Raw genomic sequence first — 15,298 nt, 5'->3', positions numbered from 1 at the left:
CCCCCCCCGCTCTGTCCGTTTGTCTGTCTGCAAACCCCTCCCCCCCCGCTCTGTCCGTTTGTCTGTCTGCAAACGCCCCCCCCCCGCTCTGTCCGTCTGTCTGTCTGCAAACGCCCCCCCCGCTCTGTCCGTCTGTCTGCAAACGCTCCCCCCCGCTCTGTCCGTTTGTCTGTCTGCAAACCCCTCCCCCCCCCGCTCTGTCCGTTTGTCTGTCTGCAAACCCCTCCCCCCCCCGCTCTGTCCGTTGGTCTTCAAACCGCCCCCCCCGCTCTGTCCGTCCGTCTGTCTGTAACCCCCCCTCCCCCGCTCTGTCCGTTGGTCTGTCTGCAAACCGCACACCCGGGCTCTGTCCGTCTGCAGCTCCCCCGCCGGCCCCGCCCCGCGCTCCACGGCCCCGGAAGGCGGGACTGGCCCGAAGCAACCGGCCCCCGGGCAGCGAGAGACGAGCCCGGACAGTCCCGAGCGGGGCCGAACGGCGGGGCCCGAGCGCGGCCGAACTTCGCCGAACGGCGGGGCCCGAGCTGCTCCGAGCGGGGCCGAACGGGGCCCGAGCCGCTCCGAGCGGGGCCGAACGTTGCCGAGCGGGGCCCGAGCGGGGCCGAACGTTGCCGAGCGGGGCCCGAGCCGCGGCCGAGCGGGGCCGAACGTTGCCGAGCGGGGCCCGAGCAGCGGCCGAGCGGGGCCGAACGTTGCCGAGCGGGGCCCGAGCCGCTCCGAGCGGGGCCGAACGTTGCCGAGCGGGGCCCGAGCCGCTCCGAGCGGGGCCGAACGTTGCCGAGCGGGGCCCGAGCCGCTCCGAGCGGGGCCGAACGGCGGGGCCCGAGCGGGGCCCGAGCGGGGCCGAACGTTGCCGAGCGGGGCCCGAGCAGCGGCCGAGCGGGGCCGAACGTTGCCGAGCGGGACCCGAGCCGCTCCGAGCGGGGCCGAACGTTGCCGAGCGGGGCCCGAGCCGCTCCGAGCGGGGGCCGAACGTTGCCGAGCGGGGCCCGAGCCGCTCCGAGCGGGGCCGAACGTTGCCGAGCGGGCCGGGGTCGCTGTCTCCGCCGCCGAGGGTGCCCGGGACCCGGTGAGCGGGGGCCCCGCGGCAGGAACCCGGACAGCGCGTCCCAACGCGGCCGGACGCCTGGGCTGGCGGGGGGGGAGGGGGGGTCGGATCTTCCCCCCCAGGCAGTGGTGGCGCAGGCGAGTATCTGCCCCCCCCGGGGTATGACGGTGGCGGGGGGGGGGGGGTCGGATCTTCCCCCCCAGGCAGTGGTGGCGCAGGCGAGTATCTGCCCCCCCCGGGGTATGACGGTGGCGGGGGGGGGGGGGTCGGATCTTCCCCCCCAGGCAGTGGTGGCGCAGGCGAGTATCTGCCCCCCCCCGGGGTATGACGGTGGCGGGGGGGGGGGGTCGGATCTTCCCCCCCAGGCAGTGGTGGCGCAGGCGAGTATCTGCCCCCCCCGGGGTATGACGGTGGCGGGGGGGGGGTCGGATCTTCCCCCCCAGGCAGTGGCGGCGGCAGGCGAGTATCTGCCCCCCCCCGGGGTATGACGGTGGCGGGGGGGGGGTCGGATCTTCCCCCCCAGGCAGTGGTGGCGCAGGCGAGTATCTGCCCCCCCCGGGGTATGACGGTGGCGGGGGGGGGGTCGGATCTTCCCCCCCAGGCAGTGGTGGCGGCAGGCGAGTATCTGCCCCCCCCCGGGGTATGACGGTGGCGGGGGGGGGGGTCGGATCTTCCCCCCCAGGCAGTGGTGGCGGCAGGCGAGTATCTGCCCCCCCCCGGGGGTATGACGGTGGCGGGGGGGGGGTCGGATCTTCCCCCCCAGGCAGTGGTGGCGGCAGGCGAGTATCTGCCCCCCCCCGGGGTATGACGGTGGCGGGGGGGGGGGTCGGATCTTCCCCCCCAGGCAGTGGCGGCGGCAGGCGAGTATCTGCCCCCCCCCCGGGGTATGACGGTGGCGGGGGGGGGGGGTCGGATCTTCCCCCCCAGGCAGTGGCGGCGGCAGGCGAGTATCTGCCCCCCCCCGGGGTATGACGGTGGCGGGGGGGGGGGTCGGATCTTCCCCCCCAGGCAGTGGCGGCGGCAGGCGAGTATCTGCCCCCCCCGGGGTATGACGGTGGCGGGGGGGTCGGATCTCCCCCCCAGGCAGTGGCGGCGGCAGGCGAGTATCTGCCCCCCCCGGGGTATGACGGTGGCGGGGGGGGGTCGGATCTCCCCCCAGGCAGTGGTGGCGCAGGCGAGTATCTGCCCCCCCCGGGGTATGACGGTGGCGGGGGGGGGGGGTCGGATCTTCCCCCCAGGCAGTGGTGGCGCAGGCGAGTATCTGCCCCCCCGCAGACGTGTCCACTCAGCCGGGTCTCTGGCGCTGCAGGTGCGAGCCGAGCCGAGCCGGCCGGAGCCATGATCGAGGTTCTGGCCCAGCTGAGCCGTGGGCCCGTCTTCCTGGCCGGGGAGATGCTGGAGTGCGCGATCGTCTTCACCAACCCGCTGTCCCCGGCCTCCACCTCCGCCACCAGGTAGCAACTGCCCCCTGCGCCCTCCCCCCGCCCCACACAGCCCGGGGCCCGGGCCCAGAGCCGAGCGGGGGTCCCGGCGGGGGCCTGCCACGGCCTCCCCCACCCCGCGGGGCCCACTGCCCCAGGACAGGCCTGTGCCCTCCATTCAGTACCCCGGCCGGGGCAGGGCACTTGGGCCCAGCGGGAAGGAGCTAGGCGGGTGGGACGAGGCCCCCCCATGCCGTGTGCAGAGAGGTGCAGGACAGGAGGGTGGCCGCCCAGAATGCCGCTAGACCGGCCGTCAGCCTGAAGGGCCGGTTCCACCAGGGCCGGGCCGCCGAGAGACCGGGCAGGCTGGGGCTCCTCTCGGCCGAGCACGGCACAGACCCGGCGCGCCCTGCCCCGCAGATGGGGAGGCCGAGCTTGGCTGAGGGCCACGTGGACACGTGCAGTTGGCATGTACACGCCCGCCCCACGGCCCGGGGCAGCCTCCTCTGTCTAGGCCAGTGCGGCCACGGGCCCTTTGAAATTCAGAACATCGCGGCCCAGTAACAGTCTCGTCTGTGGAGCAGGCAAAGGAGGCCCCAATGCGCAGGGAAACGCTGAACAAGCCGGCGAGGTCAGCCTGCACTGTGACTGCACGGACGCAAACACCAGCCTCGCCCCGGGCGGTAGTTTGAACCACTGTCGTGCAAATTGCACACGGAACGCCGGGCGCCGGGGAACCCCGTTTGGGAAACTGCTCTAAGCAAGCTCATCCCCGTGTGTGCAACGCGGAGGCTGGAAAACCAGTCGGAAGCCCCTGTTCCGAAATCCTCTGCGCTTAGCAAAGGGCTGAGGCTGGGGGTGATGCAAGCTCGTGGTCTGGGGGTGAGCTCCCCTGAGGGCGTGCACTAGTGAATGGGGCTCCCCGTGAAAGAGAGCCCACGGTCACTGGGTGTGCGATGCACGAATGCCCAGAATTCAGGCGAATTAGCAATGGGCCGTGGACACTGGACGCCACGGGACAGGAGCCTTGTGCCAGCACCCCCCAGGCGTCAGAGAGGGATCATGAAGCGGCCTGAGGACCCGTCGTGCGGGAGATTCGCCTGAGAGCAGCTGGCTCTCGAGGGGGCCGGTGCGCAGCCTGGGAAGTAAACAGGCTACGGGCACGGCCCAGCCCCAAACCGAAAGCCGATCCGCCGGCGACACGCCCCACACGCACACCCGGGCAGCAGCGTGACGGGCTTGCAGACTCTGGGGGGTGGCCTGCTCGGGGGCGTCTGTTCTGGGCGCGCTGGGGGTGCCGTGCCTGAGGGACTCGGTGCAAAGCCCCTTGCTCACAGGCCACACCACGTGTGCAGCCAGTGCCAGGTCCCCCCGCGGTGCCCGCAGGGCGGGGGGCGCGGAGCAAGTTGAGATGCCCCGCCCCAGCCAGGCACGATCTCCAGGTAAGAGCCAAGTGCGGAAATCTGCAGGAGCCAGGCTGCTCAGACCCTTCCCAGGGCCGGAGCAGGACGGAGCCTGACGGCCAGCGGGCACTGCTGCTCCGGGGGCGCGTCTGACAGTCCTGGGTGCACGTGAGCTGCTGACGTTGACGCGCCTTCCCCCAAGACACGGTGGGTGCAAATTGCCGTGTCCTCGCCGTGCGGTGGGACGGCAGCACCTTTCCGGGGTGTGCCTGGGAGCGCTCCCGCCTCCTCTCCGAGCTCCTGGGCCTGATCTCTGCCAGCCGGAGTCGCCCGGGCCCTTTGGCAGCTTCCCGCAGTCCGACTTTCCAGTTTAGATCCGGGGCGCTCAACTCCCCGTCCTTCCCCGTCCTGCGTTTGGCTGCGGGGTGGGCCAGAGCTGAGCCAGGCCAGGGTGAACCGGAGCGGCCATCTTGCCCACGTGTCGAATGCTTTTAGGCATCCCCTGAGGTTCGTTCCGAAGGCATCCCGATGGCCTCTCCCATTTCTGTGACTCGGTTTCTCCCCAGAGCTGGCTGACAGTCGTGTCCAGTGTTGTGAGACCGGCCCTGGTGAACGCCCACGTGTCCGTGTTGCGGGTCCGGCCTTGCACGTTATCACTGTGACCCGTCCCGCCCCCATTGGCGGAGCCGTGCGATCGCTTCCCCGCCTAGCAGTGCCTGGGGCTGCTGGGCAGAACCCCCGGGCCTGCGGCTGGGTGCGGGGCCCAGGGAGCAGCCTGGCTCCCCTGTGGGCGCGGTGTCTCATGGCTTGTTCTCTCCCTCCGCCCAGCGAGATGCTGGCCTGGGCCAGCGCCCAGATCCACTGCCAGTTCCACGCCAGCGAGAGCCGCGTGGCGCTGCCCCCCTCGGACGCCAGCGCACACGACGTGCAGGCCGAGAACGAGACGGTGTTCGTGCCCAACCGGGGTGAGTCAGGCCTGGCCGCTGCGGTGCCGGCGGGGAGGGCGCGGACGTGGCGCTGGCGCGGAGGGAGCCGACGGGGCAGGAAGGGCCAGAGGGGCTCGTGCGCGCCTTGGGCCTCCACCGCAGAGTGGCTGCGGGCGCTGGCCCGGCTGGGAGAGGCAGAGAGCGGGCGCTGCCGTGGCCCCGCCGGGGAGGAGCTCAGAGCTGCAAGGCGCCTGCTGCCCCGGGCACAGGGGAGGCGGGAAGGCCCAGCCACGGCCCTGGGGTAGCCAGGAGGTGGGGGCCGGGCAGGCCGGGCCTGTCTCTCTCCCCCGCAGAGCAGTGGCTGTTCTTGGCCTTTCAGGGGAGCGCGGCCAATGCATCCTGTCCACCCCCCCCAAGATCCTCTTCTGTGACCTGCGGCTGGATCCCGGCGAGTCGAAATCCTGTAAGGGCTGTGTGTGTGTTCCCGTGTGTGCGCCCTCGGGTGTGTTCCTGTGTGTGCGCCCTCGGGTGTGTTCCCGTGTGTGCGCCCTCGGGTGTGTTCCCGTGTGTGCACCCACGGGTGTGTTCCCATGTGTGTTCCCGTGTGTGTTCCCGTGTGTGCGCCCTCGGGTGTGTTCCCATGTGTGCACCCTCGGGTGTGTTCCCGTGTGTGTTCCCGTGTGTGCGCCCTCGGGTGTGTTCCCGTGTGTGTTCCCGTGTGTGCGCCTTCGGGTGTGTTCCCGTGTGTGTTCCCGTGTGTGCGCCCTCGGGTGTGTTCCCGTGTGTGTTCCCGTGTGTGCGCCCTCGGGTGTGTTCCCGTGTGTGCACGTGTGTGCACCCTCGGGTGTGTTCCCGTGTGTGCGCCCTCGGGTGTGTTCCCGTGTGTGCGCCCTCGGGTGTGTTCCCGTGTGTGCTCCCTCGGGTGTGTTCCCGTGTGTGCGCCCTCGGGTGTGTTCCCGTGTGTGCTCCCTCGGGTGTGTTCCCGTGTGTGTTCCCGTGTGTGCGCCCTCGGGTGTGTTCCCGTGTGTGCGCCCTCGGGTGTGTTCCCGTGTGTGCACTCGGGTGTGTTCCCGTGTGTGCGCCCTCGGGTGTGTTCCCATGTGTGCGCCCTCGGGTGTGTTCCCGTGTGTGTTCCCGTGTGTGCGCCCTCGGGTGTGTTCCCGTGTGTGCACACTCGCGTGTGTTCCCGTGTGTGTGCACTCGGGTGTGTTCCCGTGTGTGCACTCGTGTGTGCACACTCGTGTGTGTTCCCGTGTGTGCGCACTCGGGTGTGTTCCCATGTGCGCACTCGTGTGTGTTCCCCTGTGTGTGCACTCATGTGTGTTCCCGTGTGTGCGTGCATGCATGTGTGGTACACCTCGTTCCACGAGGAGTAACGGTATTTCGGAATAGGAAGCCTAGTCCGAACTACCTACTCCGTGCCGCATGTAGCCGCGCGGCACAGAGTCCAAACTAGCAGACATTTAAAAATGGCGGCGCCCGGCAATATGCAAATGAAGCCCGAGAAATTCAAATCCCAGGCCTCATTTGCAACTCCAGTTGCCTACATTACCACCCTAGTTCGAACTAGGGTGGTAGTGTAGACAGACCCTCTCTGTGCACATGCACGTGTGTGTTTGTGTGTGCACGTGTGCGTTCATGTGTGCACATGCACATGTGTGTTCACATGTTTCTGCGTGCACATGCCTGTGTTTGCATGTGTTTTCCCATGTGGGTGCATGTGTCTGTGTGTTCATGCGCATGTGTGCACGTTTGTTTGGGTGTATGTGGTGGGAACTGGTGAGGGTGGTGTGCAGAGTCCTGGACCGGCAGTGCTCTGAGTCGTGGGGCTCGGGCGCCCGCCGTGGGGGAGGGGGGAGGGCGGCGCACGGAGCCCTGGACCGGCAGTGCTCTGAGGCGTGGGGCTCGGGCGCCCGCCGTGGGGGAGGGGGGAGGGCGGCGCGCGGAGCCCTGGACCGGCAGTGCTCTGAGGCGTGGGGCTCGGGCACCCGCCGTGGGGGAGGGGGGAGGGCGGCGCACGGAGCCCTGGACCGGCAGTGCTCTGAGGCGTGGGGCTCGGGCGCCCGCCGTGGGGGAGGGGGGAGGGCGGCGCGCGGAGCCCTGGACCGGCAGTGCTCTGAGGCGTGTGGGGCTCGGGCGCCTGCCGTGGGGGAGGGGGGAGGGCGGCGCGCGGAGCCCTGGACCGGCAGTGCTCTGAGGCATGTGGGGCTCGGGCGCCTGCCGTGGGGGAGGGGGGAGGGCGGCGCGCGGAGCCCTGGACCGGCAGTGCTCTGAGGCGTGGGGCTCGGGCGCCCGCCGTGGGGGAGGAGGGAGGGCGGCGCGCGGAGCCCTGGACCGGCAGTGCTCTGAGGCGTGGGGCTCGGGCGCCCGCCGTGGGGGAGGAGGGAGGGCGGCGCACGGAGCCCTGGACCGGCAGTGCTCTGAGGCGTGTGGGGCTCGGGCGCCTGCCGTGGGGGAGGAGGGAGGGCGGCGCGCGGAGCCCTGGACCGGCAGTGCTCTGAGGCGTGTGGGGCTCGGGCTCCCGCCGTGGGGGAGGAGGGAGGGCGGCGCGCGGAGCCCTGGACCGGCAGTGCTCTGAGGCGTGTGGGGCTCGGGCGCCTGCCGTGGGGGAGGGGGGAGGGCGGCGCGCGGAGCCCTGGACCGGCAGTGCTCTGAGGCATGTGGGGCTCGGGCGCCTGCCGTGGGGGAGGGGGGAGGGCGGCGCGCGGAGCCCTGGACCGGCAGTGCTCTGAGGCGTGGGGCTCGGGCGCCCGCCGTGGGGGAGGAGGGAGGGCGGCGCGCGGAGCCCTGGACCGGCAGTGCTCTGAGGCGTGGGGCTCGGGCGCCCGCCGTGGGGGAGGAGGGAGGGCGGCGCACGGAGCCCTGGACCGGCAGTGCTCTGAGGCGTGTGGGGCTCGGGCGCCTGCCGTGGGGGAGGAGGGAGGGCGGCGCGCGGAGCCCTGGACCGGCAGTGCTCTGAGGCGTGTGGGGCTCGGGCTCCCGCCGTGGGGGAGGAGGGAGGGCGGCGCACGGAGCCCTGGACCGGCAGTGCTCTGAGGCGTGTGGGGCTCGGGCGCCTGCCGTGGGGGAGGGGGGAGGGCGGCGCGCGGAGCCCTGGACCGGCAGTGCTCTGAGGCGTGGGGCTCGGGCGCCCGCCGTGGGAAGCAGAGCGGGACTGGCAGCCGCAGCTCAGCCGGCTCGGCTCGGCGCCGTAGGAGAGCCGCCGACCCGCGCCCGCCTCCCCTTCCAGACTCGTACTGCGAGACGCTGCCGGCCGCCGGGCCGCCCTCCTTCCGGGGGCAGGCGGTGAAGTACGTGTACAAGCTGACCGTCGGCTGCCAGCGGGTCCACTCGCCCATCAAGCTGCTGCGGCTGCCCTTCCGGGTGCTGGTGCTGCACGGTAAGGCCTGTGGGGCCCCGGCTCCCCCCCCCCCCCCCCCCGGCGCCCGCCTCACCCTCCCTGCTCTCCCCAGGGCTCAAGGATTACCAGCTGCCCCAGGACGACGGGGTGGCCCCCTCCAACCCCTTCCTGGAGGAGGAGGAGGGGGCGAAGAAGGACTCGCGCCTGGCAGACCTGGCCACGGAGCTGCTGATGGCGGCCACCTCCCGCCGCAGCCTGCGTGAGTCGCCCCGCCCGCCCCGTGCCCTCTGCCCCGCCCGCCCCGTGCCCTCTGCCCCGCCCGCCCCGTGCCCTCTGCCCCGCCCCCGCCCTGTGCCCTCTGCCCCGCCCCGTGCCCTCTGCCCCCCCCGCCCCCGCTCTGTGCCCTCTGCCCCGCCCCCGCCCTGTGCCCTCTGCCCCCCCCACCCCCGCCCCATGCCCTCTGCCCCGCCCCCGCCCGCCCCGTGCCCTCTGCCCCGCCCGCCCCATGCCCTCTGCCCTGCCCCCGCCCGCCCCGTGCCCTCTGCCCCACCCCCGCTGTGTGCCCTCTGCCCCGCCCCCACCCCCGCTCTGTGCCTCTGCCCCGCCCCTGCCCGCTCTGTGCCCTCTGCCCCGCCCCTGCCCGCCCTCTGCCCCGGCCCCGCCCGCTCTGTGCCCTCTGCCTCGCCCCCGCTCTGTGCCCTCTGCCCCGCCCCCGCCCGCCCCGTGCCTCTGCCCCGCCCCCGCCCCGTGCCTCTGCCCCGCCCCCGCCCCGTGCCCTCTGCCCCGCCCCCGCCCCGTGCCTCTGCCCCGCCCCCGCCCCGTGCCCTCTGCCCCGCCCCCGCCCCGTGCCCTCTGCCCCGCCCCCGCTCTGTGCCCTCTGCCCCGCCCCCGCCCGCTCTGTGCCCTCTGCTCCGCCCCCGCCCCCGCTCTGTGCCTCTGCCCCGCCCCTGCCCGCCCCGTGCCCTCTGCCCCGCCCGCCCCGTGCCCTCTGCCCCGCCCCGTGCCCTCTGCCCCGCCCCGTGCCCTCTGCCCCGCCCCTGCCCGCCCTGTGCCCTCTGCCCCGCCCGCCCCGTGCCCTCTGCCCCGCCCCGTGCCCTCTGCCCCGCCCCTGCCCGCCCTGTGCCCTCTGCCCCGCCCCGTGCCCTCTGCCCCGCCCCGTGCCCTCTGCCCCGCCCCTGCCCGCCCTGTGCCCTCTGCCCCGCCCGCCCCGTGCCCTCTGCCCCGCCCCGTGCCCTCTGCCCCGCCCCGTGCCCTCTGCCCCGCCCCTGCCCGCCCTGTGCCCTCTGCCCCGCCCGCCCCGTGCCCTCTGCCCCGCCCCGTGCCCTCTGCCCCGCCCCTGCCCTGTGCCCTCTGCCCCGCCCCCACCCCGGCTCTGTGCCTCTGCCCCGCCCCTGCCCACTCTGTGCCCTCTGCCCCACCCCCGCCCTGTGCCCTCTGCTCCGCCCCTGCCCGCCCTGTGCCCTCTGCCCCGCCCCCGCTCTGTGCCCTCTGCTCCGCCCCCACCCCGGCTCTGTGCCTCTGCCCCGCCCCTGCCCACTCTGTGCCCTCTGCCCCACCCCCGCCCTGTGCCCTCTGCTCCGCCCCTGCCCGCCCTGTGCCCTCTGCCCCGCCCCCGCTCTGTGCCCTCTGCCCCGTCCCCGCCCGCCCTCTGCCCCGGCCCCGCCCGCTCTGTGCCCTCTGCCCCGGCCCCGCCCGCTCTGTGCCCTCTGCCCCGCCCCCGCCCGCCCCATGCCCTCTGCCCCCGCCCGCTCTGTGCCCCCGCCCCCGCCCGCTCTGTGCCCTCTGCCCCGCCCCCGCCCACCCCATGCCCTCTGCCCCCGCCCGCTCTGTGCCCTCTGCCCCGCCCCCGCCCGCCCCATGCCCTATGCCCCCGCCCGCTCTGTGCCCTCTACCCCGCCCCCGCCCGCCCCATGCCCTCTGCCCCCGCCCGCTCTGTGCCCCCGCCCCCGCCTGCTCTGTGCCCCCGCCCCCGCCCGCTCTGTGCCCTCTGCCCCGCCCCCGCCCGCCCCATGCCCTCTGCCCCCGCCCGCTCTGTGCCCTCTGCCCCGCCCCCGCCCGCCCCATGCCCTCTGCCCCCGCCCGCTCTGTGCCCTCTACCCCGCCCCCGCCCGCCCCATGCCCTCTGCCCCCGCCCGCTCTGTGCCCTCTGCCCCGGCCCCCCGCTCTGTGCCCTCTGCCCCGCCCCTGCCCGCCCTCTGCCCCGGCCCCGCCCGCTCTGTGCCCTCTGCCCCGGCCCCCCGCTCTGTGCCCTCTGCCCCGCCCCCGCCCGCCCCATGCCCTCTGCCCCCGCCCGCTCTGTGCCCTCTGCCCCGCCCCCGCCCCCGCCCGCCCCATGCCCTCTGCCCCCGCCCGCTCTGTGCCCTCTACCCCGCCCCCGCCCGCCCCATGCCCTCTGCCCCCGCCCGCTCTGTGCCCTCTGCCCCGGCCCCGCCCGCCCCATGCCCTCTGCCCCGGCCCCCCGCTCTGTGCCCTCTGCCCCGCCCCTGCCCGCCCTCTGCCCCGGCCCCGCCCGCTCTGTGCCCTCTGCCCCGGCCCCCCGCTCTGTGCCCTCTGCCCCGGCCCCCCGCCCTGTGCCCCCGGCCCCGCCCCCGTTCTGTGCCCTCTGCCCCGCCCCCGCCCGCTCTGTGCCCTCTGCCCCGTCCCCGCCCCCCAGCTCTGTGCCCTCTGCCCCAGCCCCCCGCTCTGTGCCCTCTGCCCCCGCCCCAGCTCTGTGCCCTCTGCCCCGGCCCCTGCCCGCTCTGTGCCCTCTGCCCCAGCCCCCCGCTCTGTGCCCTCTGCCCCCGCCCGTCTGGCCCATCTGGCTCCTTTCTCCCAAGACCTGTACAACATCAGCAACACCCGGGGCACGGTGGGCAAGTTCGGCATCTTCAAGACAGTCTACAAGCTGGGCGAGGACGTGGTCGGGACCTTCGCCTTCTCCGACGGGGACATCCCCTGCCTGCAGGTGGGCGCTCGGGCAGGGGCCGGCACCGGGCTCCGTGGGGGCCGGGCCTCGGGCCACACGGGCTGACGTGGCCTCCCTCCCGCCCCCAGTACTCGGTGAGCCTGCAGACGGAGGAGAGCGTCCAGGAGGAGTTCCAGCGGCGGCGTGGCCAGCCCGTGGCCTACAGCACCCACGCCCGCCACCAGGAGTCCTGCCTGCACACGGCCAGGAGCAGCTTCAGCCTGCCCGTCCCGCTCGGCTCCACGCCCGGCTTCACCACCAACATCGGTGAGTGCGGCTCCGCCCCGGCCCGGCCAGCCCCGCCCCTGCCCCGTGGCCAGCGCCCGACCGCCCCGGCCAGCCCCGCCCCTGCCCCGTGGCCAGCGCCCGACCGCCCCGGCCAGCCCCGCCCCTGCCCCGTGGCCAGCGCCCGACCGCCCTGGCCAGCCCAGCCTCTGCCCCGTGGCCAGCGCCTGACCGCCCCGGCCAGCCCAGCCTCTCCCCCGTGGCCAGCGCCTGACCGCCCCGGCCAGCCCAGCCTCTCCCCCGTGGCCAGCGCCCGACCGCCCCGGCCAGCCCCGCCCCTGCCAGCGCCCGGCCAGCCCCTCCCCTCTCCCGCCCTGGGGCCAGCGCCCAGCCAGCCCCTCCCCTCTCCCGCCCTGGGGCCAGCGCCCGGCCAGCCCCTCCCCTCTCCCGCCCTGGGGCCAGCGCCCAGCCAGCCCCTCCCCTCTCCCGCCCTGGGGCCAGCGCCCGGCCAGCCCCTCCCCTCCCCTGCCCCGTGGCCAGCGCCCAGCCAGCCCCTCCCCTCTCCCGCCCTGTGGCCAGCGCCCAGCCAGCCCCTCCCCTCTCCCGCCCTGTGGCCAGCGCCCCGGCCAGCCCCTCCCCTCTCCCGCCCTGGGGCCAGCGCCCGGCCAGCCCCTCCCCTCTCCCGCCCTGCGGCCAGCGCCCGGCCAGCCCCTCCCCTCTCCCGCCCTGGGGCCAGCGCCCGGCCAGCCCCTCCCCTCTCCCGCCCTGGGGCCAGCGCCCAGCCAGCCCCTCCCCTCTCCCGCCCTGTGGCCACTGCCCGGCCAGCCCCTCCCCTCTCCCGCCCTGGGGCCAGCGCCCGGCCAGCCCCTCCCCTCTCCCGCCCTGGGGCCAGCGCCCAGCCAGCCCCTCCCCTCTCCCGCCCTGTGGCCAGCGCCCAGCCAGCCCCTCCCCTCTCCCGCCCTGTGGCCAGCGCCCGGCCAGCCCCTCCCCTCTCCCGCCCTGTGGCCAGCGCCCCGCCAGCCCCTCCCCTCTCCCGCTCTGGCCAGTGCCCGGCCAGCCCCTCCCCTCTCCCGCCCTGTGGCCAGTGCCCGGCCAGCCCCTCCCCTCTCCCGCCCTGTGGCCAGTGCCCGGCCAGCCCCTCCCCTCTCCCGCCCTGGGGCCAGCGCCCCGCCAGCCCCTCCCCTCTCCCGCCCTGGGGCCAGTGCCCAGCCAGCCCCTCCCCTCTCCCGCCCTGTGGCCAGCGCCCAGCCAGCCCCTCCCCTCTCCCGCCCTGTGGCCAGCGCCCCGCCAGCCCCTCCCCTCTCCCGCTCTGTGGCCAGTGCCCGGCCAGCCCCTCCCCTCTCCCGCCCTGTGGCCAGTGCCCGGCCAGCCCCTCCCCTCTCCCGCCCTGGGGCCAGCGCCCAGCCAGCCCCTCCCCTCTCCCGCCCTGTGGCCAGCGCCCCGCCAGCCCCTCCCCTCTCCCGTCCTGTGGCCAGTGCCCAGCCAGCCCCTCCCCTCTCCCGCCCTGTGGCCAGTGCCCGGCCAGCCCCTCCCCTCTCCCACCCTGGGGCCAGCGCCCCGCCAGCCCCTCCCCTCTCCCGCCCTGTGGCCAGTGCCCGGCCAGCCCCTCCCCTCTCCCGCCCTGGGGCCAGCGCCCCGCCAGCCCCTCCCCTCTCCCGCCCCGGGGCCAGCGCCCCGCCAGCCCCTCCCCTCTCCCGCCCTGTGGCCAGTGCCCGGCCAGCCCCTCCCCTCTCCCGCCCTGGGGCCAGCGCCCCGCCAGCCCCTCCCCTCTCCCGCCCTGTGGCCAGCGCCCGGCCAGCCCCTCCCCTCTCCCGCCCTGGGGCCAGCGCCCCGCCAGCCCCTCCCCTCTCCCGCCCTGGGGCCAGCGCCCAGCCAGCCCCTCCCCTCTCCCGCCCCGGGGCCAGCGCCCAGCCAGCCCCTCCCCTCTCCCGCCCTGTGGCCAGCGCCCGGCCAGCCCCTCCCCTCTCCCGCCCTGGGGCCAGCGCCCCGCCAGCCCCTCCCCTCTCCCGCCCTGGGGCCAGCGCCCAGCCAGCCCCTCCCCTCTCCCGCCCCGGGGCCAGCGCCCCGCCAGCCCCTCCCCTCTCCCGCCCCGGGGCCAGCGCCCCGCCAGCCCCTCCCCTCTCCCGCCCCGGGGCCAGCGCCCCGCCAGCCCCTCCCCTCTCCCGCCCTGGGGCCAGCGCCCAGCCAGCCCCTCCCCTCTCCCGCCCTGGGGCCAGCGCCCAGCCAGCCCCTCCCCTCTCCCGCCCCGGGGCCAGCGCCCAGCCAGCCCCTCCCCTCTCCCGCCCTGTGGCCAGCGCCCGGCCAGCCCCTCCCCTCTCCCGCCCTGTGGCCAGCGCCCAGCCAGCCCCTCCCCTCTCCCGCCCTGTGGCCAGCGCCCAGCCAGCCCCTCCCCTCTCCCGCCCCGGGGCCAGCGCCCAGCCAGCCCCTCCCCTCTCCCGCCCTGTGGCCAGCGCCCGGCCAGCCCCTCCCCTCTCCCGCCCTGGGGCCAGCGCCCCGCCAGCCCCTCCCCTCTCCCGCCCTGGGGCCAGTGCCCAGCCAGCCCCTCCCCTCTCCCGCCCCGGGGCCAGCGCCCCGCCAGCCCCTCCCCTCTCCCGCCCCGGGGCCAGCGCCCCGCCAGCCCCTCCCCTCTCCCGCCCCGGGGCCAGCGCCCCGCCAGCCCCTCCCCTCTCCCGCCCTGGGGCCAGCGCCCAGCCAGCCCCTCCCCTCTCCCGCCCTGGGGCCAGTGCCCGGCCAGCCCCTCCCCTCTCCCGCCCCGGGGCCAGCGCCCCGCCAGCCCCGCCCCACCCCACAGCCAGCACCCGACCGCCCCAGCCAGCCCTGCCCCACCCCACCCCTGACCCCCTTTTCCCGCAGTGGCTCTGAAGTGGAGGCTGCACTTTGAGTTCGTGACCTCCCGGGCGGCGCTGGAGGCGCACACGGTCCCCCAGGGCCACGCGGAGACCAGCCCCTGGACCGGGGTGGAGCAGATCGAAGTGGACACCTTCAGCTGGGACCTGCCCATCAAAGTCCTGCCGACCAATCCCGTGCTGGCCTCGTCCGTGTCCCAGTTCTCCAGCACAAACTCCATCACCATCTGAGGGGGGGGCGGGCCCGGGCGCTGGGGGCGTGTCTCCTGGGCGTGGCCTCGCCCTCCCTGCCCCGTCCCGCTGGGCTCCCCCCTCCAGCGCCTCGTCGCCCTGGCACCCGAGGGGCCGGGCCTGTCCCAGGGAGAGACGTGGGGGCAGAAGCGTAGCGCCGGGGCGGGCCGGCCGCACACCGGGAGCAGGCCCTACGCCGGGGGGAGCTGCCCCCCCTGCTGCCAGCCTGGCGGGGGCCGGGCACCGGGACTGGCGCTGGCAGCGAAATCCCGCCCCCCCTCGCCTGTGGCCCGGGGAGCTGCCCGTCAGCCACCAGTGCTGGGATTGGCCAGGGCCGAGCAAGTCAGGAAACTGCGGGGCCACTGGCCAGGCCGGACCGAAACCCCCGAGCGCCGCCCACCTCGGACCCCGGGGTCTGTGTGTGAAGGAATAAAAACCTCAGTGCCCAGCCCACAGCCTGCGGGTCCGTACGGCAGCCCCGGCGGGGCCTGCGGGGGAGGGGTGTTCCCGTAACTGCCCCGGCGGGGCCTGCGGGGGAGGGGTGTTCCCGTAACTGCCCCGGCGGGGCCTGCGGGGGAGGGGTGTTCCCGTAACTGCCCCGGCGGGGCCTGCGGGGGAGGGGTGTTCCCGTAACTGCTCCGGCGGGGCCTGCGGGGGAGGGGTGTTCCCGTAACTGCCCCGGCCGGGGCCTGCGGGGGAGGGGTCTTCCCGTAACTGCCCCGGCGGGGCCTGCGGGGGAGGGGTGTTCCCGTAACTGCCCCGGCGGGGCCTGCGTGGGAGGGGTGTTCCCGTAACTGCCCCGGCGGGGCATGCGGGGGAGGGGTGTTCCCGTAACTGCCCCGGCGGGGTCCTGCGGGGGAGGGGTGTTCCCGTAACTGCTCCGGCGGGGCCTGCGGGGGAGGGGTGTTCCCGTAACT

The 15,298-nt window shown here is 75.6% G+C and overlaps 1 protein-coding gene across 7 annotated transcripts; it reads left to right on the top strand.

The window, feature by feature from the left end:
* Window positions 1-915: 915 nt before the first annotated feature.
* RGP1 (RGP1 partner of RAB6A GEF complex) lies at window positions 916-14,832 on the top strand. Of its 7 annotated transcripts, XM_075918340.1 has the most exons (10): window positions 2,006-2,053; window positions 2,205-2,219; window positions 2,355-2,499; window positions 4,698-4,834; window positions 5,175-5,258; window positions 8,025-8,174; window positions 8,248-8,394; window positions 10,952-11,079; window positions 11,169-11,346; window positions 14,158-14,832. In XM_075918340.1, the coding sequence occupies exons 1-10, from the start codon at window positions 2,014-2,016 to the stop codon at window positions 14,379-14,381; spliced, it is 1,248 nt and encodes a 415-aa protein (XP_075774455.1). In that variant the 5' UTR covers window positions 2,006-2,013; the 3' UTR covers window positions 14,382-14,832. The 7 variants fall into 7 exon arrangements, with proteins under 7 accessions (XP_075774457.1, XP_075774458.1, XP_075774459.1 ...); XM_075918342.1 differs by lacking the exons at window positions 2,006-2,053; window positions 2,205-2,219 and adding an exon at window positions 916-1,066; XM_075918343.1 differs by lacking the exons at window positions 2,006-2,053; window positions 2,205-2,219 and adding an exon at window positions 1,036-1,182.
* The last annotated feature ends 466 nt before the right edge of the window (window positions 14,833-15,298 follow it).

Source organism: Pelodiscus sinensis, unplaced genomic scaffold, assembly GCF_049634645.1.
Source record: "Pelodiscus sinensis isolate JC-2024 unplaced genomic scaffold, ASM4963464v1 ctg169, whole genome shotgun sequence".
Classification (NCBI taxonomy): Eukaryota; Metazoa; Chordata; order Testudines; family Trionychidae; genus Pelodiscus; species Pelodiscus sinensis.
The sequence above is the reverse complement of the archived record's forward strand: the minus strand, read 5'-3'. Positions and strand labels throughout refer to the sequence as shown.